Below are 22,073 nucleotides of genomic sequence, written 5' to 3'. Positions count from 1 at the left end.
GTAAGTCATAATCTTGGTTCTATGGACATTTTGCAATTTGTTGTTCCCAAAGTACGGACTGAATTTGGAAAGAAAGCTTTTAGGTTTTTCGGCACCTACTGCTTAGAATAATGTACAATCTGATCTTCAACTTCAAAACTTAATTACCTCGAATGAGTTTAAGGCTCTGGTGAAATCGCTGCAGTCCAGGTTGACTGTGTGCAAGTGTTTTGTATGAGCAAGTTTAATAATGTTGTTAATTTATGTGTTGTCTATTACTTTCACTATAACTGTCTTGCTGCTATCTTGGCCAGATCACCCTTGTAAAAGAGATATTTGATCTCAATGGGACTAACCTGGTTGAATAAAGGAAAATAATAAGTTGTTCACAAGCGAAAGCTGGCAATAACGCAACTCTAATTAAGTTATTTAATAAGGTTTTTAAAGAGAACACTTTTGTTTTTAGGATAACTCTCTCCAGCATGCCCACAGAAAGGTGTTTTTTTTTTCTTACCGAGTGACTCATCAGATCAGGTGTAGACGATCTTTGTTCTATAGATGGTGATGTTTTTTTCTTACCGAGTGACGCCTCCTTTTTGGACTAGACGACCTTTGCTCTACAGTGAGTGGTACTGTCAGTGCTGCTGCTGTCTGCTCTCTGCTGTTGGGACTATCATCTCTGTGAGGACCAGCTGCTGAAGAGAAGCGACCATGGCACCTGGAAAGAAGAACAGGGTGTTCGTCATCGGTGTGGGCATGACAAAGGTTATATTATTCATATATTTATATAGTCTCAGACAGTCTGCAAGGCTCTCCTGACATTGTGTAATAAGACTTGAGGCTAGCTTAGTTAGCTAACTTCAGATTGCATTGAACATGTTCCTCTTAAAACATCTGTTTTGTCACAGTTAGACAAAAACCTTAGTAACCACAGTGTAGTGAACTGTTAATTGTGCTCATATTGTATCAACAACTCTCAAAGACATGTGTCACAAAGGTCACTACACATTGTAAACATTAGCTAGCTAGCTAAGTTAGCCCAAACAAGATGCATTGTTTCAGTTTGTTTTTGTAGTTTTAAGCATGTTTTTTCTTTTAGTTAGATAGCTGCAGGTCTGGGTTGACCTCTTAACATAGTTGGCTCTGTCTCTCATGTCTAACAGTTACATTTTGAGTCCATAGTTCAGGGCCAACAGAGTTACAATCTGTGCTGATGGTTATCACTGCAGCAGGCTGCTGTGAACTCTGTTTAGCTAAAGTTAGTCTCAAGTCTCATGTCAAGTCTCCTGGTTCTTCTAGTGGAGTTGAACAATTTGCCCTTTTTCACCTGTTTCTGTTTTTTTGTTATGAACTGAGAGATAATGTCAGTTTAGTGTGTTTTAATGGGGATTCATTAGGATGTTTACAGGTGCTTCAAGTGTAATAATGTTGTCATTATGAAGCTGTTTATTGATGCTCCTGTCACACTGAATAGTATATAAACAATATTTCTCTTGTTTTTTTCATACTATTTTAAAAGTGCTATCACTTACTGTGTTTTATATTTTATTATTTTATGTGGGTGTTAATATTCTTGAGGTTTCAGGTTGCATAACAATGTGTTCAATGTTGCCAAAAAGTCAGGAAATATTTTCCAAGTTCACTAAAATGATTATAATTCTAAATATAAAATGTATAAATACATGCCTTTACAAATAAGTATTAAAGGATAAATCTATTAATTAATATGCACTCTGCAGATTATTTTTTCGCTTGATCAATTAACCATCAAAAATGTAAAAAAAAATAATAATTTTACGATGATGGATGACAAAGAATAGCAGCAAATCCTCTCATTCTGAGAAGCTTTAACTAGAGAATGTTTTTGATTATGATTAGAACGATTAATTGACTATCAAAATAGGTGCATATTATTTTTCTGTCAATTGATTAATCGTTTCAGCTTTATTTGCATGTCAAGTTCATCACAACCATTTTATAAGTACAACTTGAATAGAGTGACTCTGTCACTTAAAGCAGCAGTGGGTCGAATTGGAGCAAATATGATTTAAAAAAGTTATGACAGTAGTGCATGAGACAGTGTGCCTCTGTGTCCTCCGGTGTCCTCTGGTGCTCCTAAAAGATTTCAAAGAAAGTTTGTGACCCGGCAGCCATGGTGAGAACAGTTGAGAAAATACCAAGCACCGCCCACCAGCCGGAGCAAACTTTCTCATTTTACCGCTCCCTAGTTTGACTATTGATCGGAGTTTGGGAGTGATTGACAGCTGCCTCCGTTTTCAGCCAATAGGAACGCTCTCTCTCTCTGAAATGACCTGTGATTGGCCAAATTCTCCCATCACAGGCTAGATTTTTTAAAGCCTGAAAACAAAGCCTGCAGGTTTAAGGTTCATCTAATGTAAAGGTTACGGTGACAATAAAGTTTAATATTTACTCGAGAACAGGAAAAACAGCAGTGAGTGCTTACTTTGATTGACACTCACCGTCTGACTGTCCCACTTTTCTGTATTCTGCTGCAGTTTGACAAGCCTGGAGCCCGAGGCGACTATGATTACCCTGACATGGCCAAGGAAGCAGGTTCTTATCTTTCCGAATATGAACATTGTTCAGTCACTCAAAAGATATCATATCTGAATATCTGTGAAATGATTCTTATCGCCTAACAAAAGTGTTTTATTATTATATGTCTACATACTATTTTAGGTCAAAAGGCTCTAGCAGATGCAGGAGTCCCATATTCTTCCATTGAACAAGCCTGTGTAGGATACGTCTATGGTAAGACATTAAGTCTCAAATAAAATGTTTTGTATATTGTTTATGTTTTACATGTCGTCCACTGAAATACTGAATAGTATCAACTTTTATATTACAATGAACATAAACACTAAAAAAATAATTGTTACGTAATTTTAAGTAAAATGCTTTTGGTCATACAAGAAAAGTCTCTCATATTGTAATTATCTGAGTAAAAAAGTAAAATAAATAAGGATTAACATCTTCTCCTCTGCCTTATTCCCTCAGGGGACTCCACATGTGGGCAGAGGGCTATTTATCACAGCCTGGGCCTGACGGGGATCCCCATCATCAACGTCAACAACAACTGCTCCACGGGCTCCACCGCTCTCTTCATGGCTCGCCAGCTCGTTCAGGGAGGTGAGTCGAGCAGGACGCCTTGAAAATCTATAAATCTAATCTAATCTATAAAAGCTGCAAAGTATGACGGAGTATTAGGGCCACATAAAAATCAGAGATTTCCAGAATAAAGTCATAATATTTCAGGAAAAAAGTTGTAATTTAATGAGAATAAAGTCATAACTTTACGAGAAAAACCCTTCTCCTCTCCTGTTGCAGATCTTGCTGACTGTGTGCTTGCTCTCGGGTTTGAGAAGATGGAGAGGGGCTCTCTGTCCGCAAAGGTATAAAACTATATGCCGTGGGTTGTTGTACTGGACGTATAACACTTTACATTATCTTGCAATCCACTCATACAGGTTTTGTTCTTATTGTGTTCTCGCCATGTAGTTTTTGCTATCTGTATGGCTGTTCTTGCTGAAAAGAAAGAATACCAGCTCCACACTCGTCCTCAGAGGGATACACCTCATTGATAAACATTTAAAAAACGGATCGCAGTAGATACAACAGCTTAGTATGGCTGCACCCCAGAAATGAAGAAATAATGAACATCTGCCTTCTTTTATTAGTTTTCACTAACTGCTTATTGCTATTGAGTGAATTCCTACTACAGGGGAGCAAGGGGGAGCGGTTATAATAAAAAGGTCTACCTTTTTAAAAAAACAAACCTCAAACACAAAAAGCAGTTCGTCAAAATCCAATTTGAACTTGTTACCAAAACATAACAAATATAGAAATTTAGGGCTGTCAAAGTTAACGCGATAATAACGCGTTAAGGCAAAATCGTTTAACGGCACTAATTTTTTTAACGCATTAATGCTATTGATATTTCGGTTGTAGTTCAATTTTTAGTAGTTCACTGATATCATATGAAACTTGAAAACTTAGGGAATCCATTGGTACCAACCATGTCATACTAGCTTGTCCTGAAGGAGGCTTAATAACGCTCCAAACTTGCGCTAAATTTTGGCGAGGAAAAACTGGCATGGCCATTTTCTTGACCTCTGACCTCAAGATATGTGAATGAAAATGGTTCTATGGGTACCCACGAGTCTCCCCTTTACAGACATGACCACTTTATGATAATCACATGCAGTTTTGGTCAAGTCATAGTCAAGTCAGCACACTGACACACTGACAGCTGTTGTTGCCTGTTGGGCTGCAGTTTGACACGTTATGATTTGAGCATATTTTTTATGTTAAATGCAGTACCTGTGAGGGTTTCTGGATGATATTTTATCATTATTTGGTGTTGTTAATTGATTTCCAATAATTCATATATACATACATTTGCATAAAGCAAGCATATTTGCCCACTCCCATGTTGATAAGAGTATTAAATAGTTGATAAATCTCCGTTTAAGGTACATTTTGAACAGATAAAAAATGTGCGATTAATTTGCGATTAATCAATCGACGGCCCTAATAGAAATACATTAATATCTATTATCAACAAAACAGGCATTGCTATGTTATATGCCTGTACAGATGTGGTAGCTCACTCCAGATGTTTATGGATTTATTTGCTTATACAATTCTGTTTCTGAACATTTTGGAAATCCCAGCTTGTTTATGTATTAAATGCATATTCGCCAGATTATACCATCATTCTCCACTTGAGATGTCTCGTGAAAGTAAAATGTTATTTGAAAAAGACCTGTTTCTAGTTTATGGACAGGACCAATCCCATGGACAAGCACATGGAGGTGATGATCAACCGCTACGGGATGGTGGCAGCTCCAGCAGCAGCACAGATGTTCGGCAACGCCGGCAGGGAGCACATGGAGAAATACGGTACATGCTACATGTGTGTGTTAGATACAGAAACAGCTTACTAGCCGGTCTAAAATGTGAAAGTGATGGTCGTATCTTGCATTGAGGTCATGATTTTACTATAAATGTTTGTGTCATTTTTTGAATCTCCTTCAGGCACAAAGCCGGAACACTTTGCCAAAATTGCCTGGAAAAACCACAAGCATTCCACCAACAACCCGTAAGACAGGGTTAACCTTAAAAAAATGCTTCAAAAATATCCTTGAATTTACATAATATTCATGTGTGTGCGTGTGAATATGTGTGTCTGCATCCATGCAGGAATTCCCAGTTCCAGGATGAGTACAGTTTGGATCAGGTGATGAACTCCAGGAAGGTGTTTGAATTCCTGACTCTGCTGCAGTGTTGGTAAGAGCCTCACTGATTCACAGTTAGTGTCGTCATCTTTTGAAAATAAATTCATCATCCTGCCTCGACTGTAACTATGGCACGACAGAGGCTAGCAAGTAGCAGTTATTTCTATTTGATCAAAGTGCAGAGTTATTGATGATAAATGCTTAAATTCCTAACGCCACCGTGTCTCCTCGTCCTGCTCTTCTTGTCTCGTCAGCCCGACATCAGACGGTGCCGGAGCAGCAGTTTTGGCCAGCGAGGCTTTCGTCAGGAAACACCATCTGGAGCACCAGGCGGTGGAGATTGTGGCTCAAGAGATGGTGACCGACATCGCCTCCACGTTTGAAGAAAATAGCTGCATTAAAATGGTAAGATATTGTCATTAACATAAGTGTGTCTCTCAACAGACCGTCTCGGTAACATTCTCCCCTCATCTGGATCTAGAGAAAACAAAATATTTGAAGTTTAATAGTACTTTGTTAGGGGATGAGAAATGTAGCTACATTACAGCCAAAACTAGGGAGAGATATGTAAGAAAACACACTTTGATGGCTGAACTAAAGGAATTAGTACGACTCACTAGGGCGCTATATTTCATGAAGAAACATCATTTGCACTATTCAATGAAAATATCTTGAGAATGTTGAGAAAGCAGGCAAAATGTTAGACTGAAACAAATGGAGAATAAGTCCTCGGTTCCATTCATGATGACAAGTGCTCTCTAATATTTGAACTAAATCAAATAAATTGCAGTAGGGCTGGACGATTACGACTAAAAATAATATCTCTGTGTTTTTAGATTGAATGGCAATACACAATAAATATCTGTATTTTCTACAAAGTGGGCTAAATGTTGAGTTGTAAGTCAAAGCCACGTGAGATGTCAGAAGCACTTTTATTAAAACAGATATCATATGTGACAAGATTAAGCTACTGTATGTTTGAGACAAATAATTGAGGACTGCTTTAATTCAATAAATTGATGCAAACACTGACACGGCTTTACGGAAAAAAACGGTTTATATAACGCAACATCAAACTATATCGATATAAACCATATTGTCTCATCTTATATCTCGTTTGAAAATGTATCGATATACCTTAAAAAGTTACCCTAAATAAGACAGTAAAGTATCAGGGGAGGACTGTCACAGCATCGAGTTTTATAAATGTTTTCAAGATGTACTGATCCCCTTCCTCACTCCACTATACACACAATGAGTTCTGCTGTGATTTCCCCGTTGCCAAAACCAGGCAAAAACCATTTGCACCATTTTATCCACAAAGTCTGTTAAATAATGATTATGAAGTGTTTGCAGAGGTATTGCAGTACGTCTAGAGAGGTTTCATCTTGAACTCATATAGATGAAGTGGGTTTCATTATCGGCTGCCTCACCTCTATTACCATGAGGGCACTTTTTCATATAATGTCAAGAGCTGAATCAATTCATGGACTTGCATTTATATATCGCCTCTCTAGTCCTCCAACCACTCCAAGTGCTTTTACACTACATACCAACACTTACCCCGTTCACACACAAGGTGTATACAGTGAGTTAAGTTTCTTATCCTATCCTACTCTACAGTATATTTTCACCTCCTTTTCAACTGTTTAGATCTATTAGACAAGGTTCTACTGCATCTCCACTCATATTTACAGTAGCACTTGAACCATTACCCCTATTGTATGGAAAGCACAAGGAATGACATGCAGTATTTATATTATAATCAAATCTCCAGTGCTCCTGAAAACAATAAAGGAAAACCTCAAGAGATGGGTAAATTTGCTATTTGCCATCATCATGGAGGACAGCAGAAATAATGAAAATGAATGTTTAGTTTAGTTTTTACTTTATTTATATTTGCACAATTATTTTCGAAAAACAAACAAAAATACACAAACAAAACAAAAAAATTACAAATAATATACATTGCAAGTTTCTGAATTCCACATGTTTATTCATGTTATATATTAATCTATAATGGTCGATATCCACTGTTAAAGAACAATATGAAGCGGGTAGTTGGGTCTGGTTGGAGCAAAAGATCATTGCAGAAAATAACAAATATAAAATATCCCTTGGCTCTCTGTGGTGTTACTCTAAATGTAATAGAAATATTAGTAACCCATTAATTCTCCATTCATGTGACAAAGCTAAAGATCTTCATAGACGTCTTCCTATTTTGGCTATTCCCTGCCTTCTTCCATGCAAATCAATTATTAACAGCTGGAGGGAAACTGATTTTTAAGAGGGGTATGGCAGCAGAAAAATATTGCTAAATTGTGTCCATTGCTTTCTGATGTCAATATTATTGAAGTTCATGAACTGAAAATGCAGTAAAACTTAAATGATGCCAACTTCTTTCATTCTATACAGTTAAAAAATACTTACATTGCTAAAGGGCGTCACAATATCAATATTCCATTATGACATTTGAAACTGTGTAGTCGAAGCACAACCAGGATTGAAGGTTAAGTCTTGTCTTTTAGTTATCAGCTATAAGTGCTTATGATTGATCGGGACCTGAAAGATAACTTCATTATGATGAATTTGTTTCGTTAAATGAGTTCCTAAACATACTTCTTTTGTTCTTTGTTCAGGTGGGATATGACATGTCTCAATCGGCTGCCAGAAAGTGTTATGAAACCGCAGGTCTGAAGCCGAGCGACGTCGACGTGATCGAGCTGCACGACTGCTTCTCAGCCAATGAGCTCATCACGTATGAGGCTCTGGGGCTGTGTCCAGAGGGTGAGACTGCAGCGCTTAAAACGTACTTTATCCCCCTATAGCTATTTTAAAACTGGGCTGTTAGAGCAGTTAACTGTCCTTCTTCTACCTGTATTTAAGTTTCTACATTTGGGAGAATACATAGACATGAAAATGGGACAGGATTAGGAATATCTTTATCGAATTGATATAAGCAATTATCAAATAAAGTCTTTCCTACAGGGATGCTGAGCTGAGTGGATAGTGTGTGACAATATTGTGTAGAGCAGCCTCCAATTTCCGCCTGTCTCAACCCGCTGAATATATTTGAAATTAAATAAACTAGAATTTAAATATGATTTGTTCATTCTCAGAAACTTTGCCTGTAGTTTCCTGCCTCTTTGTTACTCGGTTTTGAGGCCATTTGGCTGTGAGGCTAAACACAGAACATGGCACTCCCTCAAGCTCCGCTCTTGTGGGAAATTCAGTAATAACGGAAACTGAATAAAACCTGTGGCCTGCCTACTAGTGTCGCACTGCAGGACGTGATCCAGAAATACCTCAGATATCACTGAACCATACAGGCATGACAAGACTGTTATACATGCAGGAACTGACAGTATTTTCCCCCAAATGGGATTCAACGCTACTAAAAACTGACATCTGTTTCCACAATACGCAGGGGATTCAAAAAACAGCTCTCATAATGTTTGATCAGCTTTATTGACACAGCAAATGAGTGATTGCATAGAGAGTTGGAGCCAACAGATACTTGGCCGCTGCTGCACAGAAGCACCCGACCATTATGTGGGAGGACTGACGGCTTCATCGGTGTTGCTGAACAGCTCATTTTCTCCTCACTGATGCTGCAGAGCAAGCGTGACAAATATATTCACTCTGGAAAACGCTGATTTGGTGTACGATTGACTGAAACTATGAGTACATTTTGATTGATTTGACTTTCACCAGGTCATATCTTTGACTGCAGAGATGTATTGGCTTGTCCAGTGCAATGTTAAATTAGATTAATCTGCCAGGCATGACTTATGGTCTTACATTTGGTTAACATTCATCAGCTCTTATTAGTATATTGGGGTCTAGAGATACACATACAGACGTACATCAGACCAACTTCATAGTATTTGTAGTATTTCTTTTTTTATTTGTAGGCACTTATTATTCGACTCCCTTTCTTACATTTCCCTTTTCAAATAGACCTATACAAATGAAATATTTTGAAAAAGTTTGCTTAAACTTTTCTTCACATGTGATTGTTTTTAATTGATCCTTTAAAAAAAAAAAAAAAATAATATTTTTCTATAAAATGTTCTACTATATACACACCAAGGTATGTTTGTATTATTATTATTATTATTATTATTATTATTAAGTTAATTTCCAAAGATGCAGACGCACCTTCCATAGAACACAATTCACAAAGTGATTTACAAGAATAAAAGTTAAAAACAATAAAACAGCTGTTAAAAACACAATACTACCATGCATGTACTGATGATATCATATTAACGTCATAATATTAAACTGTAGATTTCACTCTGTGCTGTTTTGTGATCTGATCTGCAGGTAAAGCCGGAGAGATGATTGACCGAGGCGACAACACATATGGAGGCAAGTTTGTGGTCAACCCCAGCGGTGGTCTCATCTCTAAAGGACATCCTCTGGGCGCCACAGGTGAGCCGAGCCTCTGTGTCTTGATGAAAGCCTCTTGTCGCGTACTGGAGGACAAAACACGCAATACATAATCCAGTCTGGTGGAGAGCATAGACTTTATATAAGAAGTGGACGTAGTCACCGTGACGTCACCGATTGGTTTTGTGGACTGCTGTTTTGAAGCCTCGAGTTCGGCATTTTGGCCGTCGGCATTTTGTTGTTTTGCAACCAGGTATAAGTACAACCGAAGGCTGAATAAGACATTTTTAGGCGACCAAAATGTTACAATTAACTTTCATGAACTGAAAACACACACTGTGAAAGGGTTAAAGTTGTAAGACGAAAACGTAGACAACTCCAAGATCGGACAACGCCGTGGTAGCAACCTGTCACTCACAAGGTAGACACGCCCTAAAGCATCCCCTGCTTTATGGTCTATTTGACTCTAAATGGGACCATAATTTACTAAATGAGCATCATGCTGTATTGAAGAAGACTTGAAACTAGTGATTGAGACCATAAACTCATGTTTACAATGTTGACTGAGGTAATAAATCAAGTGAGAAGTAGGCTCATTTTCTCATAGACTTCTATACAATCAGACTTGTTTTTGCAACCAGAGGAGTCGCCCCCTTTTTTGGAGCAGCAGATGAATGGGACTTGCTACACCGTACAGAAGATATAAACAATAGTGTTTATTGTGATGTGCATGCTGGTGGATATCTTCAAACTTTGCCAAACTTCCACTGTGGCCACTAGGTGGCATGTGTCCCATAGTGATGGCCACCTTGTAGCAGGGTAAGCCTGCCTGTGAGAGGGCAGGAGGCTGTGGCTTTGACAAGCCTCCCCTGTAATCATTCCACATATTAAACTCTTGAGGGACGAGACAAGCGGTGCAGCTGACTCACCCAGGCTACCTCGCAGGTCCAATATTTTTTTCTTACACATACCATTTTTCATATTATACATGGTCACAGCTGCTTAGGTTTGTGTGCACTCAAACACACAAACACAGATGGTGAAACAGTGCTGTATTCTCTCATTTTTCCTTCTTGTGATACAGATCAGTAGATTTCTGACTTTGATTTATCATCTTTATTGTAGGGTTGTCAAACAAATCAATTATTTAATCGCGATTCGCATGATTGTCCATGATTAATCACGATTAATCATAAATTAATCACATTTTTTCATTTGTACAAAATGTACCTTAAAGGGAGATTTGTCAAGTATTTAATATTCTTATCAACATGGGAGTGGGCAAATATGCTTGCTTTATGCAAATTGATGTATGTATTTATTATTGAAAATCAATTAACAACACAAAACAATGACAAATATCTCCAGAAACCCTCACAGGTACTGCATTTAGCATAAAAAATATACTCAAATCATAACATGGCAAACTGCAGCCCAACAGGCAAAAACAGCTGTCAGTGTGTCAGTGTGCTGACTTGACTATGACTTGCCCCAAACTGCATGTGATTATCATAAAGTGGGCATGTCTGTAAAGGGGAGACTCGTGGGTACCCAGAGAACCCATTTACATTCACACATCTGGAGGTCAGAGGTCAAGGGACCCCTTTGAAAATGGCCATGCCAGTTTTTCCTCGCCAAAATTTTGCGTAAATTTGGAGCGTTATTTAGCCTCCTTCACGACAAGCTAGTATAACATGGTTGATACCAATGGATTACTTAGGTTCTAGTTTCATATGATCTTCAGTAGCTTCACTCTAGCTTCAAAATTGAGGCTGCTACAACCTCTGAAAGATCAATTGCATTCATACGATCTCAACCATCACTCCCTCTAGCTCATTATTTCTGCAGTGCTGTTCCCCATTCATGTCACCAGCGCTCCCTTTATCTCCAGGGTCACTCTCCCAGTGTGGGAGTGCCCCAATCAGCTCTAAGCTCTCTCTGATCCATGGTGTTGCTCCTAATCTTGGGTGTGACCTTTGTACTCGGGAACTGTGAGCAGAGATATTGATGGCTAATTTACTGACCCGTGCAGGGACCCAGTCTGAGGAGGTAGCGTGAGCCACTTCAGGAGGATGTGATTATTGTGTGTTAACCTGACATCCAGGGACATTGAAGTGTGTATGTGGTGAATTACCACATGCCTTTACCCTTCAGAATTTAAAAGGGCTTGTGATCATCAAAAGAGCCTTATAATCTTCTCCCTTTAGAAGACTTTACTGAAGGACGATTTCTGAATGTTCATTTTCATAGTGTATAAACAATATGTCTGAGTGATATCCAGAGGCTCTTTATTATGATAAATAGCCGTACCAACAGTGTATTCTCCTATTGGCATTTAGACACTAACGAGTCCTCATGGAGAAGATTAGGAGTGTGCTGCACAATGTGAAAGAGGCAACATGAAGAGGTCTTTACTCTTAAGTCCTTTAGCTTATTGGGATAATGGAGAAATGCAAAAGCTCATTAAGCAGAAGGGATGAACAGCTTAGCTGTAACGCTAGCGCAGGAGCCGTCAGTGCCGAGATTAGGGAGTTGTCAGATTAGGAGTCAACTTGTCACCCCTCTCGTTGTGAAGATACAGTGTTTAACACTTTGCAGAATGCTTTAGTGTCTTCACCTGGAGACTGAGACATGACGGGATTGTAGCCATACTCTGTGTTTGATATGCCCCGCTGGCTAGCTCACGGCCGCCACTCTGAGCTGCTCTCATACGGCGGTTACAGTTGATAACGCCGTCCTGACCGACGCTGCCATTGCGAAAGTGTATCACCCGCCCTCCAGTTCCTCCCCCCCCCCCCAGGTTAACACTGTTAGCTCTGTCAGCAGGTTTGCCGTTGTTTTCATGTTTGCCGCTGTTAGCACCATAAGCTGTCGGCTCAGCTGTCGCCATGTTGAGAGCCGTGCGGAGGCAATAGAAATACTCCCAATCTCACATTTAGCAGCTTTAAAACATAATGAACCAAGGGTTTCAAAAACAGTTCCCGATAATGTCTTTCTCACTTTATTTAATGTACCTTTCCTCAGTTTGTGTATGACGTTGCCAGATCCACCCTACACCACATTCCCCCCTCTACGGGTAGCGCCAGCCTCAACCTCTTTTCCTTCTTCTCTCCCTCCTTGTGCTCTCTCAGGTCTGGCCCAGTGTGCAGAGCTGTGCTGGCAGCTCCGAGGGCAGGCTGACAGGAGGCAGGTCCCAGGGGCAAAAGTGGCCTTGCAACACAACATTGGCTTGGGAGGAGCTGTGGTTGTCACTCTCTACAAGTTGGGATTCCCTCAGGAGGCCCGGTGAGGAAGTAGTTACCACGATTTGTCATTAGTTCAGTTAGATACTTTATGAAGCATCTATTAACAGCTCTTCTCTTCATCATTTGGGCTGTAGATACGGTACATTGCTGTTTATCCAATGTTCCTATTCTGCAACATAAACTCTAGATTGAAATTTGTACAGCTTTACATGTGTCTGAATCAAAGTGAAACCTCAGATAGCTTTCTCCACATAGTTTGTACTTTTATTCTTGCTGTTCTTTCTGCTTCCCACAGTTCCCACGTAGGTGCTGTTCCCACCAGCTCAGCCAGCGGTCTGGAGGGGTTTAAAGCTTACCCTGTCTTCAAAGAGATAGAAAAACAGCTACAGGAGGTATAACGGCACACTGTCCCCCTCACACGTCCTGTGTTTGATCCTATGGAATCAGTGTATTTGCATCCAATTAGATGCGTCCATATCTTAGATTTTCTTTGTTCCCTTTTCTTTCTTCCTGTCTACTGATCGCTCCATGTTATGCAAATATGCCCGTAAGCCCTTAATACCGTAGGGGTTCATTAGTATTTCATAAATGCGTCCATAAAAGAAAAGTAAAGGTGGTTGTGAGTCTATCTTCTCTCAGTGGGCAGTTTATGGTCTTTAGATGTTTTTATGTACAAAAGCAGCCATAACAGCCGACTGCAGTTTCAGGGCCATGTAGCACACACACTTTTTGCCTCGGCATTTAAAAGGACTTTATAGCCATCAAGGACTCACTGTGTTGTGAACATTACTTTTATAAAGGTATAGTATGTACTGTTAGAGTAGAACATCAACAACAATGTAAATGTTATTTATAGACCACTTTTCAACAAATATTATACATGTAATATATCATGCTTTGGAAGTGCAATGATTCACAAATCAAAAATATAGGTAAGGGATAATGTACAGCGAGCCCTTCAGGGCATGGATTTATTAAGAGAACCTGATACAGCGTTGGAGGCGGGGCCCCGTTCATTCCTATGAAAGTTGCTCAGTGGCGCATGATGCCAAAATGGCTCGACTTCCGTCTGGAAAAGTACTCGGATCTTCCGGCGATCTTCCGCATCCATTGGGCCCATGGAACATGCGCAGTAGCGTCCGCTCGGTCACATGGCTCGGTCACGGGGTCCAATGTCACGCTGTCGTCGCGGTCTGGGTCTCATTCACATGAACGGAGGAAGGGAAATAACTCTGGATTTGGCTATTAGTGGGTTTTACAACTTTTAGGACCTAATGATTTAAATAAGGGCTATTAGAGTGTTCGTACTGGTGAGTGGATTTACCTCAAAAGAAATTATCCGCTGAGTTGCAAACGTCTCTTTCCCAATGTAAGTCTATGGGAAAAGTCTTTTTTGGGCCCAATGGCATCACGTGACGTACACGGAAGTTGTAGTACCGCCGTTTGGCTACTACAAAAATTAGGATCAGTGACCTGCACTTCCTGGGGGCTTGCTTCAGGGTTTACTTCACAACAGTGACCCGCTAGCTGTACATTATCCCGCTTATTACACGGCTACTTGCTTAAGAAATCAATAATTTGTCAGTCCACCAGAGTCCGACATCAGAACGGCGCCCATAGCAACGGTCTGTTATACATAGCAACGGTCTGCTATAAAGAAATAACAGACCGTAGAACGCAGTGATTGACCAATCAGAATCGAGTATTCGACAAAGCCGTTTAATGAAACCTGTTAGTTCAACACTGACAACCCACGTATGTAACTGGGTGTTGTTTTATGTTACCAGAAGACATGGTCAACAGTAGAACATTGTGTTCAAGCCTTATAATTGTGCTTTGACCTGTTGGAGAAGATCAGGTAGACCAGTACTTTATGTGCATTAGTCATGCTGTTATCTTGGGCCTCCTTTATAAATGTACAAACAGTTCATGGAAGGTAGGCACCATTTGAGCCTGTGATTTGTTATTGATTGTCAGTTATTACCTGCATTTGACGGAGGCTGACGGTTCGGGGGTTGGTGCCGAGGGGAGCCGCTTAACAATAATGATGTGTAGGAGTGGTCAGCTGTAAAGCTGCTGATGTGCCTGGAAGCCTCAGGAGGCAGGAGGATGTATGTGGAGTATATATTCGTATTGATTTGAATTCTGCTCACTCCTGGCTGTCCAAATCCCTTCCTACACTTTAGTTGGCAATGTGATGTTGAACAATAGCTGTGCTGCTCACTGGTAGATTATAAGAGCCTGTGGCTCTGAATAACTGCAGGGAACTTCAGTTTGATTGGTGGTTGTAAGTGTTGGTCACATTTCTCAACAGCGGACATGATTCGAGGCGACTCTCTGGTCGTTCTTGCCAAGAATCATTTGGGTTTTTTGAAGATGTTCCTTTTACAACTGAAAGGGTGTAAAATGTGAGTGGCTCTTCAAAATTGAGTGATTGTGTCCACAGAATATTTTAGAGATGTTTTTTTTTAAAAACTAAAATTCAGTCAGATGTGAAAGAGGCATAGTCATTGTGCTCCAGGAAGCAAAATGCATCCGGTCCCCTTTTTCACTGAAATGATTGGGGAGCAAATTGACAGCATTTTCAGAACGTGGCCAGAGATCCCATCATGCAATACTGCAGAGATGAAGTCTGAATCTCAAACAGGGCATGTTCAGAATACACTGTAAACATTAAACTGCATTGCATACGAAGTATCCATTACAGAGACAATCAAATCATAATTTTAACCTGACAGTTTTCGACCTTAATTACAAAACCATATTACTGTGATTAACCATCATATGTCGACTCAAAAGCCTTCTGGACTCCCCTGCAGGAAGGAGAGAAGCTTGTGAAGAAGGTCGGTGGAGTGTTTGCCTTTAAAGTGAAGGATGGACCAGGCGGGAAAGAGGCCACTTGGGTCGTGGATGTGAAGAATGGCAAAGGTTCTGTCAGCACTGACGCAGGTGTGTATCTCAGCGGAGGTGTTGGAGGAGTTGCATCAGTGTGATTTTTATAACATGTTAAAATGTATTTCCATCCTGGGCCTTATTCTCTTACTTTTTGCCTCACGGTTATCGTCACTAAAAGAGCGAAGGGATTCTCAGAAATATTGCTTTTTAATATACAATAACAATTCTCTAGCAGTCAGTCTGAAGTTAAAACATGACATTTTCACACACAAATCTCTCAGCAGCTGTACGTGCACCAACATGTGTCACTTTTTATCCATTGAACATTTGTTATTGACAGGACTTCATATGGCTTTCTCTTTCTTAGAGAGACCACACACACACACATATCTGTGTATCACATCCCTTGCTTGTGATACTTGTGGTCTGTGTTTAGGAAGTAAAACAGGTTGTACAAGCTTGGGATTGAACCTCTTTCTTTGTTTGGCTCTTTTTCCTTGAAGCTCAAACGAGAAATAGGTTCAACGCCCTCAGATTCATACTGGTTTAGAGATTGCGTTGGCTGTCTGGCTGTGTATTGGATAGTTATATAGCCTCTGAAGTAGTTGACATTTTGAACACAGTCTTCACCACAACAATTATCTTTTGAGTTGGATTTAAAGACTGATAAAGCTGCTGCTGCAATGGACATCAAAACATGACACTAATTAAAAACTCACAGCCAGGGGGGGAAAAGAGCAACACACACACACACACACGCACAGGAGAGTCTCTAAAGCACATTTCATCATTTTGATGCCTTAAGCATTTTTGACATATCGTCGATATGCTAGAGGCAGTAGTCTTGCTAAAGGAGTTGTATTCTGCCTTTTTTAAACCGAATGTGGCCTCCGCACTCAAAGATGTTACACACACACACACACACACACACACCATCTCATAAATAGCCCCCTGACTGTTTCCATTAGGCTGCCCCCCTCTTGTGATGCTCTCTGGATCCAAGCCTCTATTTCTGAGGTTTTTGCCTCTCCATCTGACTCGCTGTTCAGAAAATTGGAAAGAAATCTTTAGGAAAATCTTTCGGAGATGTTCCGTCAAAATGCATTTATTGTTTTGTTGTTGTTTGTTTTTTGCCTGTATGGTATGACAGTACTACATTTGGTAAGTAAGAGATGTTAACGGCTAGACTATGTCACTTTTGAAATAACACAATCATTACAAATGAAAAGACAACAAAATACACTCCTCTTGACCAATAATGTTTTCCTGCTACAGCCTTACTTGGTCTGGTATGACCATCTGTAGCTAATGTTGTCTAACTACATTTTAGCATATCACAGATAAACATTAGTTTAATCACAGAAGTAAAACAGGAAGTAAACACACCGTACGTCAGCTCCCTTAATGATGACGTCTCTAAAGCCACTCAGGAGAATGAAGGGAAACGTGACATTATCTTGTAATTGCCACAGTGGGCGCTGTACAGGAAAGGTTACAAAGTGAGACTTTAAAGTGGTTATTGGCAATCATTTTATAATAACGATGTATTAAATGACAATGTGACGGGGGTCGCTTGTAGTGATGAACCTACTGAGAACTTGAAGAGCACTCGGAGAGCGCAGACCCCCGTCAAGGCCGTTTCCCATAAGGGGCCATGTTGCACTTTTCATGAAAATCGGGCCAGTCGTTTTCTTCCGTAACCTGAATCTGCAGCTTTACGCAGCTTTATAATGAGTCCCAGCTCATTGTTTAGCTACCTGTGTTGATTCGCTCTCATCGCTCTCATAGTACCGTTCACTTTTCAAAGAGACATTTATATAACGCATTTTAGGACTGTAAGATTGCGGATTGCTCAAAACAATAAGCAATTCAAAACACATATATACACACAGTTTCTTCAGAAAAAAATAACATCTGATTTCCCTGTTTGATGCCTCAAGCATATTGATGCATCATCGTTATGCTCGAAGCGGAAATCATGCCAGTTTTAATGATGGTGCAAAAGGTTATATTTAACAGGCTGGTGGTTTCATTCAGACATTTTGTGTCAGAACAAAGCAGGGACAATTTTTCCTTATGCTTTCTGAATTGTTGCGTCAGTGAAAGAAACATCATTGCACTTGTGTGCTGCACACATGTTTTTGTACACTAATGGAAAGTTTCAAGTGTACTCTGGAGTGCTTTCTATTTAGAACATTGCGGTAATGGCGACAAACATTTTCCTTTTGTGAGTCATGTCAGGTTGTTCTTTTCTATCTTGTGAGCACATAGAGATTATCTTTCCTTAATGTGCGTCAAAGGATCTACAAAATATGCGTTTGTTTCTGATGCATTTGCTATATTGTGGTAGTTGGTTATAATAAATAAGTTTTGTTTTTTTTTAGGTAAAAAGGCAGACTGCACCTTAACCATGAGTGACGAGGATCTTCTGGAACTGATGACAGGAAAGTTGAACGCACAAACGGTATGTATTTATGCATTAACCTTATCTATCTGCACTCACATGGTGACGCGTTTACAAATATAAATATGAATAATATAAATATAGTCTACGCTTTCACAGGTCAGGAGATTGATTTCCAAATTTCCAATTGACGATCCCAAACGGATTAAATGGTAGTTTTTTTTTTTTTATGAATGCTAAAATCACATATCCACTATCATCAAGTTCTGTGGTTGGTTAGTTTGCATTCACACCATAAACAAACCGCACCACAGTCCAGTAAGAAATGGACCTCGGTCTAGTTGTTCAGTCCGCACCAAAGTTTGATAGAAGGCTTTCACACCAATCAAAGTCAACGGGGGGAAAAAAGCACCAGAGTATGTTTTAACCAGACCAAACAGGTCATGTGTGAAGGCACCTTGAATTCCCTGGATTTGTGTCTAAAAAAAAAAAAAAGTGAAAAACTGTTCTCTTTTCTGATGCATGTCTTTTGGGCAGCCAAACCCATCTGTTGTGTCTTCCCATAGACATATATTTCTTTTCACAGAGCTATCTGTTTGCTTGTAAAGGGCTAAATACGTGTCGGCCTGCTTGATTACCACCTTTGTTTTTCCACTTAATATAATTGAATGGTTCCTCTATGGACACATTTCCTTTAAAACCATTTATTCAGTCGGGGGAACTCTTAAAGCAGCAGGAAACTCATTATCAGTACGCTAGGTGTTAATTTTGCTGGCCTCCCCATAACCTCTGAGAAATGATGATCTATTTCTGACACTGACATGCTGCGAATATTTTGCTGGCAAAGTGCAAGTTTGACTGATGCATTTCTGCCAGTGCAGCCGTATCCAACTGGCCCACAGCACACACTGAGGTGCAGTGAAACACAAGAAAAATCATGTAGAAGTATCGACGAACACTTCCTACACCAAGATGCCAAATGAGTAAAAATACCATTAAAGGTGTTATTGATAACATTTTTATGCAGACAAATAATAATCAAAAAAATCCACAGAGCTTTTAGAAATGTTATAGTTCCCTCAAACAATGTTAGATGAAGATGCTCATCGGAGGGGATTCAGAAGTGGGTCGCCGACTGAACCAGAGTTGGTGATTGTTGGAAAAACTAACCAAGACTGTTTTAATGAGTTTTAATGAGTTTCATTGGTAACGCTTCATTTTACAGGTCCGCAGATTTCATAGTAATTAGGTGATAATTAGCAAGTAACCTATTTTAAATTTCTTTGGAGCCTATAGCTACATGTTCGCAAAATTACTTTTACTCCACCGCAAACATTCATCACTTGACATGAGTGTCTGAGCCTCTCTCAACTCGACAGTAAAACATGCAGGTTGTGCATCGAACGGACAGCGACTTGTTGTGAAGTGAACGCAGTGGAACGGAGGAGGGAGAATGCGACATCTAGTGGCGGAATGACATTAATGTCATCAATTGCACCTTTAAGAAAATTGGTTAAATTTAGATAAAGTTATTCAGTATTTTAGTGACAGATAAACATTGTGATGTTCCCCCAGTAATGCTGAAATTGAACAAGTGGGATGTTCTGTAATGTTTGATCTATGTGTTCTTTCTGTCAAGCCTTTCATTTGACCCCCACATGGCTGTTATTGTCCAGGAGTGGTGTGCTCGGGTAAATGATTAGTCCATGTGGGAGCATGTAACTCTTCTGGTTGTTTACCTGATAGTAGGGTTATTATCCACCTCTCTACATCCTCTGAACTGCAAAGAGCACCAAAGCCAGAGGCCTCTATAGTTCGAGGGCAGGTGAAGCTTATTAAAAATTATGAGTCGTGGTAGATTTATAAGTGCTAGCTCGAGGCTCAAAGCTGCATCCAGCCTTTGTTCCACTAGAACATGTTTACATGCTTCAATGTTAAAAAAAACACTGTACTTTTCTTTTACCGGCTGTGCTGCAGCACCTCTTTTCACCCTGTCTGAAACGCCCAGTCTGCTCTGATTGATCAGCTGGCCCACTCTGTTGTGATTGGTCAACCTAACCAAACTCTTCGGACTCAGCTCCAGCTCCGCTCTGACAAGCTGTGTTTGAGGGCGTGCCAAACTAGCCGCTAGGCAGGTATTATGCAAATGTGTTACTTGGTGACATCACCACGTTACGGAAGAAAAGGCGGGACTTCAAACGGGGCGTTGCAGGCAGTTCAGGAGTGTTTCTGTGGGGGAGAGTAACTCGCTTTGGCGTGGACTTTGTAACTTTGCAGACCTTTTACAACACAAAAAACTATATAACCCAATAAAGGAAAGGAGAAAAGCATAATAGGTCCTCTTTATAAGTCGACTTTTTTTTTATATTTTCCCTCTTAACTCCTGTCCGTAGGCGTTCTTCAAAGGGAAACTGAAGATCGCTGGGAACATGGGCCTGGCTATGAAGCTGCGGAACCTGCAGATTGCACCAGAAAAGGCCAAGCTGTGAGACCCGGAGCTAGCCGTTTGTCCTCTGAGCAGCACTTCATGGACAAACTTGTTGGAAAACTTAATTCCTCCTAATCAACAATCTTATGGAGTACTTTGATGATGTGTTTGATCTTTGAGACGATCTATAAAGTTTCAAATCCAGCTGCTACTTTGATATCAGAGCACACTCACTGCATAGTACACACAGAATTTTTAATACCCTGTTATGTGTTGTTTAATCTTTTTGATCCGTAACCTTTACGTGTGATATAAAGTCTGACACATCCAGAGGCTTGAGGAGCTGCTTGCTTATATGCAACATCAGTGCAAATTGCAAAAATATATATATGGCGCTCCTCCCTGTTTGATTAATCATGTAGTTAAAACACTCAATGTGCCTCTAAAATCTGTCTATGACATTAAGATTGTGGTTTTAAAGCCATTTTTGGCCTCAACCATTTTAATAATTTTGTATAGAATACTGTATACGTCTGTAAATGATAGCAATTATCTAATTTTTTAAAAATAAATCTTTCGCTGACAATAACAACCTCTGAATTTGTCTTTCCCTTAAAGGTAGGTATATCAATATTTACTATCTTTCTATTTCAGCCTGCACACACACAAAAAAACAAACTCCACCCACCAGGGACATTTGGACAATGCCACAGTTTTTTTTCTACCTCCTTGCATGTCTCAAATGAGGCATCCATTATATGTAGGAAAAACAAGGAGACAACTTAGATTCAGAATCAATGAACATAAAAGTGCTATCCGCCGTGCTGATCCTAAATCAGCTGTTGTGAAACACTTTGCATATGGCAGTCAGTCTATTTCGGATTTGTCATTTTGTGGCATTGACATGATGACTCGCTACACGCTACACCCCAGTGGGCTAAATGAAGAACTATATATCAGCTGTTTTCTGTGTCTCTATATTGTCTCTGTCCCCAGTGTATAAGCTTGTTGTATGAAAATATGTCAATGCTATGGATTTGTTTGTCCCTGTGTGTCTGTCACGACTTGACCTGCTGGGCAATTTGCGTCATGTCTATTGAATCAAACCCTCGGTGATTGACGAGGTGCACCTGCATGCAGAGTAACCCACATTTAGGGGGGACTCATCATGCATGCCTCATCTTGCTCTGAGGAAAGTCCAACATGGACTGAAACGTTTGCACTCTAAATAGAAACATTTTAAAATCCAGCTCAACCCCTTGCGAACCACAGCTTGTAATAAGGCCATCATACTATTGTTTGCGTTAATCCAAATTACGAAATACTTGTGCACATAACAGCATCAGTGCTGTTTACGAGCGGCAGTGGCACAGTTCTCTACTAGTTCTCTCTGGATAGCATTCAAACAAAGGGATTTGGGTTGTTTTTGTTGCTGTTTTTTCAGCCTTTGTGCCCTACTTCCCTCTTTC

General features: G+C 39.9%; 1 protein-coding gene across 1 annotated transcript; it reads left to right on the top strand.

Annotated features, from left to right (window-relative positions):
• Positions 1 to 581: 581 nt before the first annotated feature.
• scp2a (sterol carrier protein 2a) lies at positions 582 to 21,196 on the top strand. The gene is made up of 16 exons (XM_074650593.1): positions 582 to 744; positions 2,496 to 2,553; positions 2,680 to 2,751; positions 2,998 to 3,129; positions 3,328 to 3,392; positions 4,776 to 4,902; positions 5,038 to 5,101; positions 5,203 to 5,289; positions 5,492 to 5,642; positions 7,877 to 8,024; positions 9,567 to 9,674; positions 12,764 to 12,917; positions 13,173 to 13,269; positions 15,697 to 15,826; positions 18,157 to 18,236; positions 20,570 to 21,196. The coding sequence occupies exons 1-16, from the start codon at positions 691 to 693 to the stop codon at positions 20,663 to 20,665; spliced, it is 1,623 nt and encodes a 540-aa protein (XP_074506694.1). The 5' UTR covers positions 582 to 690; the 3' UTR covers positions 20,666 to 21,196.
• The last annotated feature ends 877 nt before the right edge of the window (positions 21,197 to 22,073 follow it).

Source organism: Sebastes fasciatus, chromosome 11, assembly GCF_043250625.1.
Source record: "Sebastes fasciatus isolate fSebFas1 chromosome 11, fSebFas1.pri, whole genome shotgun sequence".
Classification (NCBI taxonomy): domain Eukaryota; kingdom Metazoa; phylum Chordata; class Actinopteri; order Perciformes; family Sebastidae; genus Sebastes; species Sebastes fasciatus.
Note: the sequence above shows the minus strand (reverse complement) of the source record. Positions and strands in the feature narration are given on the sequence as shown.